Genomic DNA, 22,337 nt, shown 5'->3' with positions numbered 1-22,337 from the left:
TTACAAAGCATGAGATGAAGATGACAGAACTCATAACAGGCAACGGAGCTCCATTACACAGATCCTCAGAGCAGCAGGTTATTTTGCATTTTTTGTCTTTACAGAAGTCGGACTTTTCCCAGTCTTCACTGGTCAGTGTTGAAGAAGCGCAGTCTTTGAAATCCGCACAGACCATGCGACCCTTACGTTTTGTTTCCACCTGAAGCTTTAGTGTATCGATGAGTGGATAGTGTAAGTCAAACTCCACATGTATCCCGTAATACTTGTTCCCATCGTCAAGTCGCACATTGTGAAGAACAAACACAGCCAATGAAGACATCATATTTCCTTTCCAACTTAATCGTGACTTATACTCCTCTCTCACTTCAACAGCGCCACTACTATTGACGGCAATAAGTTTTGAGCTTGCCGCTGAAACAGGATTCGTCCAAATACCGAAGAAAACTTCAACAAGCTTCATATGTCTCGGATGACGATAGCACCATTCTAGAGAAACATTCTCGCCCTTGTAGACTATTGTTGGGTTGCTGGGTTTCAAAGTAAACCTCTGTTTTTTACCTGTTAAAGATTAAGGAGAACTTGCAAATAAACTAAAATTTCCCTTTCTTAGTTTTTCGGGATACGTGATTCAAGCAGATCGCTTGTGTAGCGGTTAGGGAGCTAGATTCATTGGCACAAATTGGCAATCAAAAGGAACTATGGTGAACTCACTAACTGAGAGGCAGACCAGAAACACCAGAAAAGGGAAAGACTTCATGGTGGCGTCAGGATTTTCTGGTACCGAGTTGAATGAGCGCACGCGTGGGTGGAATGGGTTTGCAAGCGCGAGGAGATAGGAATCTGTTACGCGTGGGTAAATAGATTTTTTGACAGGTAAGAAGTGTTCTCCCCCCGCTAAAAAATTTTCTTGAATAAAAACAGACTTGTTTTGAATGAAACTTTGTTTTTATTTAACATAACAGTTCAAGTTTTACAGTTTCTCTTCTGGAAATCGCAGAAATGAATATCAACAGCGGCTTCATGGCTTCATTTCACTGTTTAAATAAAATTAAATCCGTCTGTTAAAATATGCGTACTGAAAAATATTTTCATCGCAATGAAAGTAAATCTTACCTGTTCAGGAGTTTTTTCAGCTAATACGTTCGGATAAAATTCTTGGTTGACGAATTCTTGGTCGATGTCACTTTCACGCACTAAAAAAAGAAAAGTTCGGGTCAAAATTCCACGGCGTATCTTGTTTTGAAACAGCATATATTAACGTACCTTGAATATTTTGATCCAGATAAACACATCTCATCGCTCTTTGCGCTCTTTGTGAATGGAAAGTTAACTTGTTTTATTATTAAAATATACTGACCAGGGTTGCCCCACCATAATATCATCACACCCATATTGGTTCCCTTCTGAGGTACATCACCCTCATGAATGGCACTAGCAAAATAATCTCTAGCTCGCCGCCACATTTTTTCTACCCCATTTTTACCTTACGCATGCGTTGTTTTTTGAGATTTCATCCCATAAGGACAGGGTACACGAGAAGTTAGCATATATTATGTCAAAATTTTGTTCTGTAAGCACGTGGTGGCGAGCGGATTTTCCCAGTGGTGAGCTGGTCTCACCACGCCCATAAGTACCCCTCCTGAGGTACCATCTTCATTGACTTGGCGGGTACACCTTCCTGCGTTTGTAGAGGTCCTTGATCCTGGAACCTGTACTGGTTGTAACTGTTGTACCTGGAGTTGAGGGAATGAGTGGTGTCGTACACATTAAGGAGGAAGGTCAAAAAATTGTCTGCTCGCCGCCACATTTTTTCTTTCCCTAAGCAAGTTGTGTTTGATTGAAGAAAATTTTTTTCTTGCAGGGCATGGGAAAACTCAAAAAGAGATAAAAATGTCTTAAAATGAGGTTTATTGTGTTCAAGTTGAAAATGTTTACGAGTTACAATACATCAATAAATTATCTATTGAATGTGTGCTGTTTGTAAAGTTCATCGAGGATGAAGTAACCGTCGTAGCCTTTGAAGTTATGTGCCACTACGATGACTTTCTCCACGTCTTACTGGTTAGCCAAGGAGTGAACCCATTGTATTACTTGCGGGTGGTCATCCGCGATGGCTTTTGCGACAACAATAGCTCGAGCACAACAAAGTTCATCATCATTCATGATTCGAATAATGGAACGTTTGGCTTTAAGAAAGTCACCGTAATTATCGGTGCCGAAGATATGGCGTTTGCGGTTTCTTTTGGGAAGACCGCTTCCGGGCGGTGGCATGGTGATGTGCGTGACATCTAACTGCAAGGTATCATCCATTTCAAAATTTTCATTTGAATTGAGGAGGTTTGAAATATTGCTGAGTACCTGTCTTGATGCACCCATGGGATCGCGCCATTGTTCAACGGATACGTTGGCTGACGTGTGAGAATTTCGGAGTCTGTTGCTTCCGATGTAAATTTAAAAGCGATCATGATCGGGTAATCCATCAATTAATTCATGGATACTGTTGGCGAGTCCTTCTTCAAAGGCTCTTATGATGTTCTTTTGTCAACCGGGGAAGGTACTCTGGGGGTTTTCCAACTTTAGATCGTAAGACGTACATTTTATGCCGTAACTCTTCGCCGTCTTCTCTCTGAACGGAACTCGTTTAAAATTGAAAAATCCTTCACTCCCGCCAGCACCACCCCCGCGTTGTTGTTGTTGTTGTTGTTGTTGTTGTTGCTGTTCGGTAGTCTCTACCGCGTTCAATAAATCTTCATCCGAGATATAATCTCTTTCTAAAACTTCATCTGGAACATACTCCATGTTTGATCTGAAGTGAACTACTTCGTCAGAGAGTGTAGAAATTATAGCAACGGTAAAAAAGCATAGCGTCAGTATTGCGCGCTTAGCATAACGACAGATATTCCTCATTCAGTAATTTTCTGATCACGCGTACGAAAAAAGCAAGCGCGCGCATTCTTTCGTAAGTACGAACGAAAAAACAAGAGTTGGAAAAAATGATGATTTTATTTCCTCCTTTTTCGAGTGGCAGCTCCTAGAGCTTTTTTAACACCAAAGGCTGCACCTCCACTGAGAGCCCCTTATCCAAGGGCTTTTCCACCAGCAATCAGTGCAGGAAGAATTGCTGCTAAGGGTAAAAGTCCTCCTTTTTGTCTAGGTCGTCTTTGTCTTCTTCTTCCTCTCCATCGGTTTTTTCTTCAAACCATAATATCTCTGATTTTTTTTGTTCGCGAGTATATCTTGAGTGAATAATAATGAGGAAGGTGGATGCGCGTTGTTTATATAGCGAATCGACACAGAGGCTTATTTACAATTTGAGTTTTCTTTTAGCAGCGATAATATGCCTTGATACCTTTTCCAGGAGTGATTTTCTACCGGGAAGTGCATCAATGGCATTCACCATTTTTTGATCCGCTTTCCATTTGTCGCATATGTTGTTGGCATTGGAATAATCTATATCGTGCTGTTTGGCAATTTGGTCCAAACGATTGATACCAGGATCACGGCGTGTGAGTCGTTTTTTGAGAAATGTTCCAGGGCCCAGGTATTGATATCTTGACCGTTTCGAGAGTGAAAAAGGATGAAATTCAAGTCCTAATTTTGCGATTTTTTTCTGTATGTCAAATGTCCTTCCTCTCTTTCTTCTTTTCGTCGATTCACGCAGATCGTATCGTTTTCTAACCATGATAAACGTGCAACTAATTGTCGAAACGAGAAAGGGTGTCGTTTCCGGCCATGATAAAAGTGTGACTAATTGTCGAAACGAGAAAGGATGTTGTTTATATACAGTTCAGTCTTGGATGACATTTAATCCTGAACGTGATTATGTAATATTTTATTGTTGTTGACAAATAGTTATTGTTACAACAAGAAATATTGGTACGGTGTAAAAAGCATTGGGAGTTACAAATACAATTGGCCGACATCGAAACACCATGCGGTAAGTTTTTAACGGAATACATCTGACCACGATTCGCCGATACGAAAATCGTAGAATATCGCGTTTGTGGGCTCAGACCAAGCGAGAAGCCATCCGAAGGCTTCGCTTTGAATTGGGAAACTTACTGGATTTTTAAAATGGCCTTTTTTTCTTCTTGTAATTTTTTAAAACAAAAATTATTAAAGGAAATTACGTGTATTCCATTTCTCGGTAGTCGTTTATCACATTAGGGTTATGGGTGGCGCAGATGTTAAAAATGAAATAACGTAATGACTCCTTCCCCATAAAAAAGAAAAAAGAAACAAAAAACGGAATGGAAAAGTGTATAAAAATAATTGTTGATATATGCGGGAACCGAACCCGGGTCATCTGCATGGTCGTCCATGATATACACGCCTATACCATTCATGCATTCACGTTTGAAGCAGCGTTAAATGATGTAGTTAATCCATTTTCTCAACAAATATGGGTACAAACAAAGTTTTCTTTAAATTCTGTTAAAAACGTTTTATTTGATAAAATACAAATTCGGGAACATTACAACCTTACAACAAAGGAAAAAAGGAAGAAACCGTTTGAAAATAAGACAAAACAAAAACTTACAATGCTCCGGTTCCGAACCCGGGTCAACCGCATGAAAGACTACTGCAATCACCACTTTGCTATTCTTGCAGGCACGTTAGAGAGGGCGTTAAATTATATACTGCTTCCATGGAACGTTCTTTCATTTTAAAACTTGCCGTATTCTTTGATCAGTTTTTGCAGTTCTTCGTTTCTCTTGGTAAATCTCACATCTGCCCATTGAAAGAATCGACATCCATCCTTATTCCGGCAAGCAAAAAAGGGTCTTCCTGGGTTTAGTCCTGATTCACTTACTTTCAATGAAGCCTGACAATTGCATTCACACATGAGGGTTCCGTTCATTTTTCTGTAGGTATCGTGTACTCTTCTATTAAGTACACTCATGTAAGCGTTCTGCATGGTTCTATGCGCAAAGACTCCACACTCTCGAGAGAAAGGGCATTTGACATACCATTCCATGTTAGAGAGGGCTTGAAATAATTCCAACTTGCATGGATGAAAGAGACAACTGTTGAGGTCATACTGTTTCTCGTCCACAATGGCGGTCGTGGTGGGTGACACGGCTGAAGTAGAAGAATTGGTCGGAGAAATATCAAACCCCATTTCTTTCAGCAATTCGTTAGGTCTGAAATCAGAAGTCGTTTGTAACTGCGTAAGAGTTGAAGGCGGTGGCAGCAATGGCGGTGCTATAGTTTCTTTCTTTTGTTTTTTGTCCTTTTTTTTCTTTTTTTCCTCACTTCTACTGCTTTTGACATTGTTCACAGGTATGGTATCTACCATTTTTTGTAAAGAGTCGATGGGTGAATAATCTAGTATGCAAGTGGCCATGTTAAATAACAAAGGAATAAGATAAGAAATGTCTTTTCTTTTATGTTGTTTTTTCGATCACGACATCATCCACTTCGTCCAATCCAGCCATGAAACGTTCGTCAGGTGTGATTCTCATCCAATCAAAAATGATGTCGACATCTTGATGCGTGAACCCCACACATTCGTACGAAAATGCCAACCCTTCTGTTCGGAATGACAGGATGTCCTCCAATAACAACCTACTTACACACCTCGTTCTTTCAGGATTTTGGTCCATTCATCATAGATGTCATTAAACTTGACTTGGTCCAGGCCACGTTTGAGTTTGTAACTCATCTCGTCGAGATATTGCAACCGTTGAATGGAATAAAAGGGATGAACAGATGGTTCCAGTCCCTTCTTTTTATGAACGGTTTTCAAGATGGCTATCACCCAGAATTTTTTCCAGTCATGCTTGGATATCTCTTCTTTGAATTTCTGCCGTTCCCGTCTAAAGGACTCGGTCTGTTTGGTGACAGTATTGACGGTCATGTTTTCGGGAGGGCACATAGGGAAAGAATGAAAAAATTCCGGAATGCAATTTCAATTTATATAAATAGCGTTGTCGCGATCTTTTCCAATCAGTTTGCAAGATGGAGCGGATAGGAAAAGAGTGGTTATGGCGACGTATTTATCAAAATGAATTGAATGGCCGTGAGTCGCTTATTCCTTGAGAAGAACTAGAAAAGGTGCAAACCAAAGAAAACGCAGATGAATTATTTATTTTTCTGATCAGTGATCCTAACCCTGAGAGACAATGGAATTTTGGCGTATTCATTGCTCATATGGAGGGAATGAGAGAACAACTGAGAGGAAGAGATTACGAACAACATAAAGACTGGGTATTTAATACCCATCCTGATAAAGTACCGTCATTCAAAGAGTTAATGAAGGCGGTTTTAGTCGTATTGGCGAGATGTTGCGGTAAAATTTTTCCGTCAGAATGAACAAGAGAAAGAAAAGAAAGTTGAATAAAGAAAAAAGGTTGGAACGGATGGTATTGAAGACGTACTATGATTTTTCAAACCCTGGTAGTTATGGCGGTTTGCAAAGGTTACACAAAGCTACAGGTGTACCAGTCAAAAAACTCAAGAGTATCATGCAGAAGAATTTGATTTACTCTTTGCATAAACCAGTACGAGTACGTTATACAAGGAATCCGACGGTGGCTAATAGTATTGATCATCAATGGGCCGCCGATTTAGCCGACATGAAAAATCTCAGTAAATACAATAGAGGAGTCAAATATCTCTTGACGGTGGTGGATGTCTTGAGTAAATACGCATGGGTGGTTCCTATGAAGAACAAGACGGGTGCGGAACAAAAACGTGCGTTTGAGTCTATTCTGAAAGAAGGAAGACAACCGTTACGCCTACAGACGGATAAAGGGAGCGAATTTTACAACAAATCGTTTCAAGACTATCTCGCGCAGCAAAAGGTCACTCATTTTAATACACAAAGTGATACAAAAGCTTCTGTAGTAGAAAGATTTAACAAGACACTCAAACAGAGATTGTACCGTGCATTATCAGCCAACGGAACTCTCAAGTATCTGGATTTTTTACCTGAATTAGTCAAAGGTTATAATGCGTCTGTACACAATGCTACGGGTATGGCGCCTAAGGATGTCACCATGTATAATGACGGAAAAGTGTGGAAGAAGTTGTACAGTAAAAAATTGTTCGGTTCATCCCGTAAAAGAGGAAGAAGAAGAAAACCCACCTTTAAAGTAGGAGATAAGGTCATGTTGAGCAAGGTTCGTCGCACCTTTAAGAAGGGATATTTACCAGGCTGGACAGAAGAAATATTCATCGTTGATAGAGTCCTAGATTCCTATGTTCCCTCTTACAAGATCAAAGAATACGATGAGACACCCGTCAAAGGAACGTTTTACGAGGAAGAGTTGCAAAAGGTCGATATGGGTGGTAAAGACACGTTTTTCCGGATCGAAAAAGTATTAAAGAGAAAAGACGGGAAAGCTTTGGTCAGATGGAAAGGCTGGCCTTCCAAATACGACAGCTGGGTAGACGCGAAGGAAATAGTCGATTTATGAGTCATGCAGGATAACCAAGACACATTTTATCTCACGCTTCCTAGTAATGGGTATGACACCATCTACAGAGAAAACACGCCTGGACGTTTCAAAGCCAAACTCGTCAAGACCATCTCTTTACCAGGCAAAGAATGGGAAGTGGCCTTGTCGCGCATCACGTTTCCGAGTAATGTGAATTATGAAAAATTGTCAGAAATGGATTTTATGCGTGGTCTTGTTTTGGACATGAAACATATGAAAGATAAAAAATGACTTTGCTTTATCTGACAAAGAGTACTTCTTGAGCGGATCTGTCATGAAGTATGAATTTACAAAGGGGATGCCTGCACCTAGAAATGGAGTGGATTTCTGGAATAGGATGCTTGGTTTACTCCATTACAATTTACATAGCAGAATTGTAAATGGCATGAAAAACTACATAACACAAGACAAAGATTTTCAAACCAAACGTCCTCGATGGCCTGTATTCCATTGGCAAGATGCTGGTGGTGATTATAGACTGTTTATAGACAGTTCAGGAATCGATGCTAGTTACAGATCTGGGATTGAAAACCAGTTTTACATTCATCTAGACATTGCTAAAGCATTCAAACTGGTGATTCCTAAAAATGGATCTGCAAAAGCCGGAGATAAAGGGTACCAATTAAGCAGTCTTGTATCTGCCGAGCATTTCAGAGATCCCGCGAGTACCACTGTAGAGTTTCAAGGTGTTCATTGATTTTGGACCATCATCGACACGAAAGAGGTTGGATTCAAACCAGAAGGAGTCGCAAGCAACTCATTGTTTTTACGATTGCAAGCTTCCGTCAACTGGTACATTTATGGTCTGGGATATACCTACCACAGTTCCATGTATCAAAAACGACCCTTGTACGTGTACACGGATCTGGTGCAGACGCAGATTATGGGGAGACCAGAAACAGATTTACTGAGTGAAGTGGAATACGACGGTTCGGCGCAAGGGGATATCCTCAAGAACAGTTACGAACCTCAGAATTTACAGTTTATTCCTGTTAGAAAAAACGTCTTTGATACCATTGAAATAGGCATCAGCGAAGCTGATGGTAACCAGACGGAGTTTGTAGGAAATTCGCATCAAAGTACGGTAGTCACGTTATGTTTTAGAAAGCGTCTCCTATAAATAAAATTCCGTATGACCCATACTTTTTTAATTTTGTCTTCGTTGTCATGAATTTTTACTTGACTTTACCGAGCAATGCCAGTACCCAGCTTTATCCGGAAAATAAGCCGGGTCACTACAAGGTCAAATTACCCAGAAACATTTTTCTACCGGAAAACAATTGGGAGGTAGCCTTGGCTAGTATATCCTTTCCGGACATGGTACCGCGAGTGGACGATTTCATAGACGCCCGAGTACCTATCCTGGTTCGATCGAACATATTCACTAAGGTGCCCGACGAAAAAGGAGATCCCATACCCGTGAGAAGATGGTTAAATAATAGATGGCAGATAGTGACAGACAAGAAAGGAGGTACTCAATATTGGCATAATGCACTTTGTAAAGCCGTGGTGGACCTGCAAAAGACTGATTGTACGCCATTCCCTACCACCGTACGAAGCGGTTATGAGATCTGGTCGCGTTTTATCACTTTAGTCATGAATCACCTATACCAAGAAATGAAGGATTGGTATGACCGTGGCTCAGGCTATCTACATAATGGAGGCAGGAGATTTGAGGGGTGGACAGATGCTTCGGGAAAAGGCAAATTTCCTTATTTCGAATGGGTACAGAATGCAGACAGATACAATTTAAAGATCAACAACGAACATGTGCAATACATGGATGTGTTCAATCCTGACTACCTAAACCCTCCTCCAGCAGCAGATAAACGTACGTTAGAAGAATTGACCAAGTCATGGTTAACTAATACTCACGTGGATATTGAACTGGATTTGGCTAAAAAATTCCATTTGGTAGAAGAAAAAACAAAAAGCGATGGCACAAAAGTCACGTGTTTGTCCAGCAGTGTTCGAATAGAACATTTTAGAGATCCCAATTTGGATATGTGGAAATCTCCGGACACACTGTGGTCAGTGGTGGATATTCAATGGGATGTGGTGGTGGGTCGTTACGTGCGCTTCTATTCCTATGTTAACTGGTATTTTTCGGGCTTGGATGAGAAAATCTACCACACCTATGCCGATCCTAAACGCACCTTGTTCGTCTACACAGACTTGACACAGACTCAGATCGTGGGTGGTACCGAAACGGATTTATTGAGAGAAGTCTCGTTCACCAATAACGAGAAAGGGAAATATTTATTCGAACCGCTGCATTTACAGTATTTACCTGTGCGTAAAAATGTCTTTGACAGTGTGGAAGTGGGGATCAGTGAAACCGATGGATCACAAATAAATTTCAAAGATGGACAGACGATCTTGACCATCAATTTTAGAAGAAGAGGATCCACAGAACCCACCCTGTAATCGCATTTAAGCGAGTGTACACCACTCGAATTCCAGAAAAGAAACATGAGCGACATATTCTATCTGTCTCTACCGAGTACGGCTAGTTCTCACCTTTACCCGGAGAACTCTCCCGGTAAATTTAAAGTCAAGTTAGCCAAAGAGATCTACCTACCTTAAAGCGAATGGGAAGTGGCTCTATCGAGCATTTCGTTCCCGTCTGTGTCAGATGTGGTAGTTCACAAGAATGTCGATTTTCAAAAGTTAGCAGATGTGGATTTCTTATGTGGAATGGAACTCGAAATGGACGGTGTGAGAGACCAAAACAATTCGGAAATTGGGAGTAAGTCCTACTGGTTGAGAGGATCCGTTCTGAAACATGAACTTTCACAGGCCCTACCCCTACACGGAGGCGATTTCTGGAATAGCATGCTTTCTCTGCTTAACCGTAGACTGCACAGTCGATTACCTCTTAAAATGAAGAATTATATGGTTGAAGACAGAACATTCCAGAAGAAACATCCTAAATGGCCAGTGTTTTATTGGGAGGATGTCGGGTGTGGTTCCTACAGGATGTGCATAGACAACGGTGGCATCGATGGTAATTACAGATCTGGAATTCAAAACGACTTCCACATTCATTTGGATGTGGCGAAAGCCTTCAAATTGGTCGTTCCTAAAGAAGGGGTACCGGCGCATCAAAAAGGATACGCGTTAACAAGTCTCTTGACTTTTGAACATTTTAGAGATCCTATCAGTGATGTCGCTTATCACGGCGATGTACAAAGAGTCTGGGAAATCGTGGATTCCAAAACGAATCCAATTCAACCGGAAGGAAATTCGAGCGAATACAAATTCTTACGTCTAGAGTGTTCCGTCAATTGGTTCCTCTACAGATTGTGTCAAAAGCATACAAGTCAGGTCAAGGCCAGTCAGTCCTATCAAGAACGACCCTTGTACGTGTACACTGATCTGGTGCAAACGCAAATCATGGGTGGATCAGAAACGGATTTACTGAGAGAAGTCATCTACAACGGATCCAAAAGTACTTTTGAACCTCATCATTTACAGTTTATACCTATTCGTAAGAATAAATTTGATACTTTGGAAATAGGTATCAGTGAAACCGACGGTACTCAAACCGAGTTCTTAAATTCAAAGGATGAAACCGTGGTTACGTTATGTTTTAAAAAACGACCCGCTCTCTTGTAAAGAAAATAAAATGTTTACCCTCTTGACTATAAATATGTGTGTGGTGGATTCATTTGTAATCATTTTTTTCCTTACCGAGAAAAAACATGCAAGGAGGAAAACTACGATATTATAGACCAGGAGTACAACTCGGGCGTGCTTTGGGTGGTGTATTACGCGGAATGGGGAAAATGGCCAGTGCAGAGCTAGGTGGAGATGCCGGACCAATCGTCAAATCGTTGATTGCCAAACCTCTCTTGAACTATGGAAAGAGGAAAGCTAAGAATATGGTGAAAAGGGCTCTGACAGGAGGAAAATGTAAAAAAAAGAAAGCAAACCCAAAAGGGAAAAAAAGAAGGGAAAAAAGGTCGAGTGATATTTTTAGCTACTAAACGGATATAAAAAGACTTGACATTTTGTTTCACGGGATACACAACGCAAGAGATGGATGAACTTCCTATTCAGAGAGCTTCCAATCCTTTTAAGAATCAAGGGTACCTACTGAGATTAATCGATATGCCCAGACCTTATCGCCGTCGTCGGCGCTGAAGAAACCAGAGAGGTGGTGTTGCAAGTGTCCTTTTAGCTAGGAAACTTGGACGGAAAACGGGACACAAACTTGTTGGCTGGATGAAAAAGTATAAAATGGATTTATGGCTTGAAAAGCACGGTATGCTTAAAAAGCACCGTAGATGAGGAATGGGGAAATATTTGGCAGTGAAGATACCAGAAACGGCTACTTTTGTACAGGATTTCACATTGGACACAACAGAGACGTTTAAAAAGCTTTTTAACGCACGCTTCTTCATCATTTCATAAAAGATGAGCGTCGTGTTCGGAGGAAACGAGGCCACCGGAGCCCACGCCCAATTGGCGGCAGTCAAAGACAGTGCCTTGGATCTTTTTACCGTGCCGCCTACTAACGTCACGTACAATGGATACCGCCTGGTGGAAATCAACCCGACTAGTGAAAGTATCACCCCGATAGAATTTGTCATACCTGGTAGTCGTGAATACATTGATTTTAGCCGAAGTTATTTCCGTATGGATTTGATTCTGAAAAAAACCGATGGAGGAAATGTGGTAACTGCTTCGCAACGATGGTTAGCTCCCAATGCCTTTCACACCATCATCAAACAACCTTCCATCTATGTGAACGGGACTCTCACCAACGAACAAACAGACACTTATGCTTACAAAGCCTATCTAGAAACCATCCTCAATTATGGGACAAAAGATGAAGAAACGATCCTCAGACCACAAGGGTATTACGCAGCTCTAAACCATCCAGGGCACAATCTGACGGCCAACCAAATCGATAGAGACACGCCTCATGCCAACTACACAGCGTTATCGGTAGAACGAAAAAAAGCCGTCAACAGGCTCTTGGACATGAAAGACAAAACCCTCGATGGAAAAACCATCCAGTTGTTTGGCATGCTGCATGCGGATTTGTTCAATACGGGTCGATTGTTCAAACCTGGAGTCGATCTGAAAATGAGGTTTACACTCAACGATCCTAAATTTTTCATGAACGGTTTGACTGCAGTGGCCACAGACATCCGGTTACAAGCCGGTGATTTGAAAATGAAATTCTATGCGTGCATGGTTAAAGTCAGGTCAGACATCTACAATGAAATCGCTGTAGCCAGACTCAAAAACAGCAGAGAAGTATTCTATCCCACCGTCCGTTCGGAAGTCAGGACCTATACCTTGCAAAACAATCACACAACCTTTACAGCTACAGACGTGTTCAGTGGAAGAGTCCCAGACCGTGTGGTGGTAGGGTTGGTCTATCAAGATGCTTTCTCTAGACATGGCAGGCTATCACAGACTTATCAGTGCCAATTGTTCGGCTTTCCGAGGACGATGTATGATCAAACCAGAACATTGGGGAGATGGTCACCATACCACCTTATACATGTGGGATAACGTAGCTTCTGGCTGTGCAGACAGTGTGCAATTGAACCCCAAACAAGAAGGAGGTGTCAAAATATCTTTGACCAAGGGAGCTGTCAATTCATTAGTCACCGTCATCATCTACGGGGAATTCGAAAACATGATGCAAATAAAACCCACAGGAAGTACTCAGTACGACATTTACAGTCAGACCCTGGCCGGAAGAAATCGGGGTTGAACAGAGGGTATGGAATTCGTTCCATTTACTACAGAACAATTATCGTATCTCGCCAAACAAGATCCCTATCTAGCACCTATTTTCACAGGCGTCTTTGCAGCCGATGCATTACCGTCATTACCAGAACTATGGAAAAGAAGAGCTTACATCGTCAACACTGATCCCCGCGATAAACCCGGTTCTCATTGGTTGGCTATTTTCACCAAAAAACACACTTGCGAAGTCATGGACAGTTATGGTTTACCCTTAAGGTGGTACAGACCTTCTGCTGTAGTGAACTGGATTTTCGAAAACTTTGTAATCGTTCACAATAACACAACAACATTACAAGAAATGAACTCACAGTCATGTGGCCAGTATGCATTGATGTATTTGAAAGCTAAAGCCAGGGGTCAAAGCATGCAGGATTTCTTAAGTGTATTTAAAAAAAAGGATTACGTCTACAACGATCATTTGGTAGGTGAAATGATCCGACCTTTGTTAGGGTGGCAAGTCCATACTCTGAAACGTAAAGTGCAAAACAATGTAAAAAGATGTGACTTGGATATTGAAGACTTTTGTGTGACATGACTATGTATATAAATAAAAAACGATGTTTTTCACTAGTATTTTGTCATCATGTGGTGTACACCGTTCCAGTTTCAAAGTCCCTGTAGTATCATGGTGGTAGGACCTTCCAGTTGCGGAAAAACTGTGTTTGTGGAAAACCTCATGAAGGAACGTAGTCATTTGTTTTCACCTCCCTATAAGCCGGTCGTCTATTGTTACGGTGCTAACCAACCCACGACATTTGAAAGAATGAAAAAAGAACAAGGCATCTGTTTCCACGAAGGCATTCCAGATACCCCATTATTAGACACATGGTACAAGAATGCTAGGGGTGGAATTTTAATATTGGACGATTTATGCGCGAAGGATCGGACGATCCTAGAGTCTTGGATCTCTTTACCCGAGAATCGCATCATAAAGGTATCAACGTGGTCTACATGACTCAGGACATGTTTCCTAAAGGAAAACACGCCAAAACCATTTCTAGAAATGCGCATTACATTGTAGCTTTCAAGAATCCTCGCGATCAATTGGCTGTGCGACATTTGACGCAACAAGCTTTTCCACAAGATTTGAAAGAGGTCATGGGTGTGTACAGAGATGCTACAGAAAGACCCTACGGGTATTTGTTGTTTGATCTACACCCAAATTCTTCGGATGAGGATCGATTAAAATCCAATCTCTTGAAAGGTGAAGGATATATGACCGTGTATCGCAAAGGCGGTATCACCCCATCTGTCTGCGTGCAGACGGGCGGCAACGGCGGTGGCAGGCAGCGGAAGAGGAACCGCAATGGCGGCGGTGGCAGGCGGCGGAAGAGGAAACGAGCTATGGCTATATAAAAAAGACAAGGAAGGCAAAGTCCACACATTGAAAAGCCATGGATAGAATACGTAGACAGAAACCATTTTTAAAAGCTATTACGGCAGCGGCTCATAGAAACGCAAGGAAAGATCTGATCAAACACGCCAACAAAGATCAAATCAATGCCATCAGTGAGATCGTGCTGAATTTACTCAAAAACAACGTACCCGTCTCACCCGTCACCATGGCTCGATTGAGACCTTATAAATACGTCCTGAGACAAATTGGAAATCGATCCGTATCGCTTAAAAAGAGAAGACAATCCTTGATTCAACAGAAAGGCGGAAAATTGTGGCATAATTTAACCACAGTCGTCAAGACGTGTTGCCCCCAGACAGAGAAAACTATGGCGTATCAGAAAATGTACATGGTTCCCGCCGAAGACCCGGCGTTGGTGAATCATTTCAAAGGACAATTGACTAGCGATCCTACTTTGGATACAGCGGCCAAACTTATGACTCGTAAGATGGAAATTTTAAACCATCCTAATACGAGTGCCGCTTTCAAAAAGCAGACCATCAAGCAGCTCGATCCAGATATAGAACTCTACGTGAGGAAATTGAGACAACTCCCCGCTGCATTCTCGGCGGGTGCGGATCCTAACAAGTTGGCCGAAGCCTTAAAAGACGAAGAAGGAGATTTGGTGACTCCCATACAACAGAAATTGTTGAAACGGATTTTGAGTGAAGTCACCTCCAAACGAGAACCGGTGACAACACCCCGTCTAAAACAGTCGAAAATTCCTATCAAGAAACCGAGCAAAAGCGTGCTGTGGGATGTATTGCCATATGCTAAAAGAGAACCTGAATTAGATGTAGAAGATACTCTCCAAAAAAGTTTGAGAAAAATGCGAAAAATAACTGCTAAATATAAAAAAAAAACACCCCGAGAGGTGAAACAGTTAAAAGCCGCTGAAGGATGGACAAGTTGGGATCCTTCTGGGAAAAAGAAGAAAAAACGGAAACATCAACTAGGTTCCGCTGCCAAACAATTATCGTTTGATGATAACGAAAGTGATGAGGGAACTTGAACATCTTATTTGTAACGCCGAATGTTTTTTACAACGTATCAAGATTTCTTGTTGTACCTATAAGTGTTTGACAAAGCAATAAAATGTAACATAAACGCGTCCACGAATAGCTGACCTTGATGGCTGAACGGTATATAAACGACACCCTTTCTCATTTCGACAATTAGTCGCACGTTTATCATGGTTAGAAAACGATACGATCTGCGTGAATCGACAAAAAGAAGAAAGAGACGAAGGTCATTTGACATACAGAAAAAAATCGCAAAATTAGGACTTGAATTCCATCCTTTTTCACTCTCGAAACGGTCAAGATATCAATACCTGGGCCCTGGAACATTTCTCAAAAAACGACTCGCACGCGGTGATCCTGGTATCAATCGTTTGGACAGAATTGCCAAGCAGCACGATATAGATTATTCCAATGCCAGCAACATACGCGACAAATGGAAAGCGGATCAAAAAATGGTACATGCCATTGATGCTCTTCCCGGTAGAAAATCACTCCTGGAAAAGGTATCAAGACATATTATCGCTGCTAAAAGAAAATTGAAATTGTAAATAAGCCTCTGTGTCGATTCGCTATATAAACAACGCGCATCCACCTTTCTCATTATTATTCACTCAAGATAAAGTCGCGAAAAAAATCAGAGATATTATGGTTCGAAGAAAAACCCGATGGAGAGGACGAAGAAGACGAAGACGACCAAGACAAAAAGGAGGACTTTTACCCTTAGCAGCAATTCTTCCTGCACTGATTGCTGGTGGAAAAGCCCTTGGATTAGGGGCTCTCAGTGGAGGTGCAGCCTTTGGTGTTAAAAAAGCTCTAGGAGTTGCTACTCGAAAAAGGAGGAAATAAAATCATCATTTTTTTTAACTCTTGTTTTTTTCGTTCGTACTTACGAAAGAATGCGCGCGCTTGCTTTTTTCCGTACGCGTGATCGGAAAATTACTGAATGAGGAATATCTGTCGTTATGCTAAGCGCGCAATACTGACGCTATGCTTTTTTACCGTTGCTATAATTTCTACACTCTCTGACGAATTAGTTCACTTCAGATCAAACATGGAGTATGTTCCAGATGAAGTTTTAGAAAGAGATTATATCTCGGATGAAGATTTATTGAACGCGGTAGAAACTACCGAACAGCAACAACAACAACAACAACAACAACAACAACACGGGGGTGGTGCTGGCGGGAGTGAAGGATTTTTTAATTTTAAACAAGTTCCGTTCAGAGAGAAGACGGCGAAGAGTTACGGCATCAAACGTACGTCTTACCATCTAAAGTTGGAAAACCCCCTGAGTACCTTCCCCGTTGGACAAAAGAACATCATAAGAGCCTTTGAAGAAGGACTCGCCAACAGTATCCGTGAATTAATCGATGGATTACCCGATCATGATCGCATTCAAATTTACATCGGAAGCAACAGACTCCGTAATTCTCACACGTCAGCCAACGTATCCGTTGAACAATGGCGCGATCCCATGGGTGCATCAAGACAGGTACTCAGCAATATTTCAAACCTCCTCAATTCAAATGAAAATTTTGAAATTGATGATACGTTGCAGTTAGATGTCACGCACATCACCATGCCACCGCCCGGAAGCGGTCTTCCCAAAGGAAAACGCAAACGCCATATCTTCGGCACCGATAATTACGGAGACTTTCTTAAAGCCAAACGTTCCATTATTCGAATCATGAATGATGATGGACTTTGTTGTGCTCGAGCTATTGTTGTTGCAAAAGCCATCGCGGATGACCACCCGCAAGTAAAATCCATCAAAGATTCTCGCAATCCTTTGCAGAAAACATTGGCACAACAATTACAAGAAGAATCACGCGTTCCACTAGGTCCTTGTGGATTAGATCAAATAAACCTCTTCGAAATCGTATTGTGCGACTACCAGTTCGTCGTCATATCTGCCAAACATGGCCATTCTATCGTTCACAAAGGACCTGAAGCTCCAAAAAAGATCATGCTGCTGATGCACGATGGGCATTTCGACGTCGTCACCAAACTTCCCGGATTCTTCGGCACTAACTATTACTGCCTTCAATGCGAAAAAGCTTACACGGTTGAAGACTACAGTCATCACTCATGCCATAGAACCAAATGTCACGCCTGCTTTCAGTACCATTGTCACGACTACAAACTTCTCAGACACACTGAAAAACCCGAACTACCGTGCAAACACTGTAACCGTTGTTTCTATGGTGTTACCTGCCAAACGAATCATCTGACTCAAAAGGCCAATGGAAAAGCTGTAGCACCCGGAGAAAAGAATGTGTGTCGTTCCCACAGAAAATGTTCCATCTGTTCCCACATCTTCACATCCAATGCCGAAGAACACATGAAACATTGCGGATTACAGCGCTGTCCGAGCTGTGAAAAGGAAGTCAACATTCTTCAACACAAGTGTTACCTGCAACCCGTCACGCACGAAAAGAAGAAGAAGAACAAAAAACGCACCATCTTCGTTTACTTCGATATTGAAGTGCAACAAGACACAGGCAATCATGTGGCTAACCTTGTGTGCGCAGAAACCGACCAAAACGACACGCAATTTACCTTCGAAGGTAAAGACTGTGTATCTGATTTCATACAATGGGTTCACTCCTTGACTAACCAGGAAGACGTGGAGAGAGTCATCGTAGTGGCACATAACTTCAAAGGCTACGACGGTTACTTCATCCTCGATGAACTTTACAAACAGCACACTACCAATCTAAATAAAATCGTTAGTGGTGCCAAGATCCTCAGTCTGGAATTACCCAACCTCAAGTTCATCGACTCCATGAACTTTTTCCCCATGGCACTGTCCAACTTCCCTAAAACATTCGGCCTCAATGAATTGAAGAAAGGCTTCTTTCCACATTTCTTCAACACTCAACAAAACCAAATCTACGAAGGGTACATGCCCGACAAATCCTACTACGATCCCGATGGAATGTCCCCTCAAAGAAAAGAAGAATTCCACAAATGGTACAACGAGAAAGTATCCGAAAGATACATTTTCAATTTCCAACACGAACTGTTGACGTACTGTCAATCCGATGTAAGGATCGCATCTACGTTTCCGGCGGGAAAATCGGCTGGGTATGACAATATCCCTATGTCTATCATAAAGCGATCTATATGCAGCATTTCCTCTCCATTAACACACATTGTAAATCTCTCCATTACTCATGGTATCGTTCCGGATGATATGAAAATTGCTCGTGTCATACCTATTTTTAAATCAGGTGACAAAGCTCTCTTCAGCAACTACAGACCTATTTCTGTTCTACCGTGCTTTTCAAAGTTTTTGGAACGAATAATTTACAACCGTATTATGAATTATCTCAATGACTCCGATGTCTTATGTGATAATCAATATGGCTTTAGAAAAAATCGCTCTCCTAGCCTTGCGCTTATCGATTTGTGTGACAAAATTTCTTCTGCATTTGATAGAAAAGAACATGCCATTGGAGTATTCCTACATCTTTCGAAAGCATTCGATACGGTAAATCACGACATTCTTTTTGAAAAACTCAATCATTATGGGATCCGTGGTCTGGCACTAGAATGGGTCAAAAGTTATCTTTCTGAGAGGACACAATTTGTCGAATTTAATAACGTTAGATCTGCCCCACAGGGGATTCCCTGTGGGGTGCCTCAAGGTTCTATTCTTGGTCCCTTATTTTTTATCCTGTATGTTAATGATTTGAACAATGCTTCCCTGCTTGATACAATCTTGTTTGCTGATGATACAAACTTATTTATCTCCTATAATGACCCTGTTTACCTAATTAACACATTAAATAGAGAATTAAACAAATTGTCAACCTGGTTTGCAGCAAACCGGCTCTCCTTGAATTTAGCCAAGACTAATTTTATGGTATTCAAGCCTTGGCAAAAGAAGCAATCCTTTGAATTTCAAGTTTTCATAAATGAGCAGCCTATTCTTCGTGTTTCTGAGACCATGTTTTTGGGTGTTTTATTAGATGACAATTTGACCTGGAAATCGCATATATCCTTAACAGCAAATAAATTATCCAAATCTATAGGTATTATTCATAAATCTAGGTTTTTTCTCTCTACTCACTCCCTTCGTACTTTATACAATTCTATGATCCTTCCATATTTGTATTATTGCAATTTAGCTTGGGCTGGTACCTATAAGTCAAACCTTCAAAGAATTGTAACCTTACAGAAACGTGCGTTAAGAATAGTAAGCAATTCTACATACATTGCCCATACTGGCCCTATTTTAAAGGAACTTAAACTCTTAAAATTTCATGATATCCATTCGTTTCAATTAGGTACTTTTATGTTTTCATTCGAGAACTCTACACTCCCTTCCAAATTCAATAACTTTTTTTTACTGAATAGTCAAATCCACAATTATAATACTAGGAATGCTCAGTCCTTCCGTTTGCCACTGTGCAGAACGAACACCAGGAAGTTTTCAATTTACTTTCAAGGTCCAAACTTTTATAATTCGTTAAATTCTGACATAACTAGTTCTCCCTCCTCCGCTTCTTTTAAAAGAAAGCTTAAGGAATTTCTTCTCTCTAAGTATTAGCTTCTATAAGGCAGTAATTCTTAACTAACTTACTTAATGTGTGTGTGCGTGTGTGTGTGTGTGTACGTGTGCGCGGTCAAAGTTAATTACCATAAGTCCATATTGTAATTCTAATATAAGATTAGTTATTTTAAGTGAGAAAACCTGACTTGTTATAAGCCTCGTGGTTTCTTTCAGGTTTTCTCGCCATTTATTTTCTGTCATCAATTTTCTTCATTTTTTTTTTCCATGTGTAAATGTCGTATATGGCAAATAAATATTGTATTGTATTGTATTGTATTTTGGCATCTTGTCAGCGGTATGAGATAACCTTTGTTGTACATGCATCATTTGTCAGAGAATATCGTAAAATACCTAACGATGGTGTAGTTGCTTGTTTTTTATTTTTCTTTGTAAAATAAGAAGAATGTAATAAGTAAAGATACAAAAGGTTGTTGAAACAGGGGTGCACAAAGTTTCAGTCCCAGTTCCGCGACATTTGCGGTTTCAACCCCATGGTGCATTGCATCACAATTGCCTCTGCCTGCAATATGGCCTACAGAAAAAATTGGATGCCAAAAAACAAAATTGCCATCAAACCTGTACGTGGATGGAGACCGAATCACACCCAATCTCATGCTGCTCTAAAATGGCTTTACTGGGAAGAATCCAAACTCCACAAAACCAACCATCTGCCTCGAATTGCCCATGCCAGAAACAAAGGCGAACGACGAATAGTAAATGGCGGTATGAGGTACTACTACTACTCTTCCCATTGTGCAGAACATGCGCGCAACAAAACACAGAACGAACCCTCTTGGAAAGAAGCTACGAGTGCCCCCATTCTGCCCAGGAACGATGCCTCACAGGTACGTGGACAACCCTGGAACTACAGAAAGCCATTGAAAAGAAGTACGTCATCATGTACGTTTACGAAGTTTGGAACTTCCAACAACGTTCCAAGGAACTTTTTTCCCCCTACATAAAAACGTTCATGAAACTCAAACAACAGGCTTCTGGATGGCCTTCCGAATGTGACACCGAGGAAGAACGACGAACCTATCTCGATGACTACAAAGCGCACCAAGGCATAGAACTAGATCCCGCCAAAGTCGAAAAGAATCCCGGTCTACGCTCCCTCACTAAACTAATGCTGAATTCTTTCTGGGGAAAATTCGGACAACGCCCTAACCAAACCCAAGTGACCACGTGTGTCAAACCGTCCGAATTCTTCCAGATCATCACAGATGACCGACAAGTCGTACACAGAATTGAAATAGCGAATGAACAAATGGTAGAAGTGTACCACACGTTTGAAAATGAATGCAAACCCATTCAAACCAACGTCAACATCTTTATTGCATGTTTCACAACCAGCTATGCAAGACTAAAACTATACGATGCTCTTGACACCCTGAAAGAAAGAGTATTGTATTTCGACACGGATTCCGTGATCTATACCAAGAAACCCCCTGAATCGTCCATTCCCACCGGAAATTATCTCGGTGAATTCACGAATGAACTCGACAAAGGAGATCATATTACAGAATTCGTTGCTGCTGGACCTAAGAATTACGCATACGAAACCTTCAAAGACAACCAATGTTGCAAAGTGAGAGGATTCACCTTAAATGTACGTGGACAAAAAATCCTCAATTTCAACAGTATGAAAGACTTAGTGTTGGACGAAATCTTACACGAAGAAGACGAAGAAGAAGAAGAACCTCGCACACTAACGCTTCACAATCCTCACAAGATCACAAGATGCGCCGCTACAAAAACCATCAAAACAGTGTCCCAAGACAAAACGTACAAACTCGTTTTTGACAAACGCATCATTGATCATGACACCTTTCGATCTTTCCCATATGGCTATAAATGCACATTGTAACCGATTCGAATTTATTACAATCATGAACGACACAGATCATGATGATGATGATGCACTTGATCTCGAACTTTACTGCTGTAAATTCTACGACAAAAACATTCATGTAAAACATACCCATTTCCTCATCGTCCCTACAGATAAAGACAATACTACCATCCACATCCATTATGATCTTGATGTTCCACCTAACAATGAAGCAGTGAAACGCTGGACACAACAACCGTGGTTTCATCACTCTATCATTGAAAAGTATCATTTACTTCAACCCAAACACAGTCTTCCA

The 22,337-nt window shown here is 41.1% G+C and overlaps 2 protein-coding genes and 1 pseudogene across 2 annotated transcripts; all 3 read left to right on the top strand.

Annotated features, from left to right (window-relative positions):
* The first annotated feature begins 11,861 nt into the window (after positions 1-11,861).
* Positions 11,862-12,971, top strand: LOC149052650 (uncharacterized protein F54H12.2-like). The gene has a single exon (XM_089181411.1). The coding sequence runs from the start codon at positions 11,862-11,864 to the stop codon at positions 12,969-12,971; it is 1,110 nt and encodes a 369-aa protein (XP_089037537.1).
* Positions 12,972-13,185: 214 nt separating this feature from the next.
* LOC149052649 (uncharacterized) lies at positions 13,186-14,740 on the top strand (annotated as a pseudogene).
* Positions 14,741-16,680: 1,940 nt separating this feature from the next.
* LOC149052648 (uncharacterized) lies at positions 16,681-22,054 on the top strand. Its single transcript, XM_089181393.1, has 2 exons — positions 16,681-18,716; positions 20,947-22,054. Exons 1-2 carry the CDS (start codon positions 16,681-16,683, stop codon positions 22,052-22,054), a joined length of 3,144 nt encoding a protein of 1,047 aa, XP_089037519.1.
* The last annotated feature ends 283 nt before the right edge of the window (positions 22,055-22,337 follow it).

Source organism: Pocillopora damicornis, chromosome 1, assembly GCF_964200805.1.
Source record: "Pocillopora damicornis chromosome 1, jaPocDami1.2, whole genome shotgun sequence".
Classification (NCBI taxonomy): Eukaryota; Metazoa; Cnidaria; class Anthozoa; order Scleractinia; family Pocilloporidae; genus Pocillopora; species Pocillopora damicornis.
This window is presented reverse-complemented; position numbering and strand designations above follow the sequence as displayed.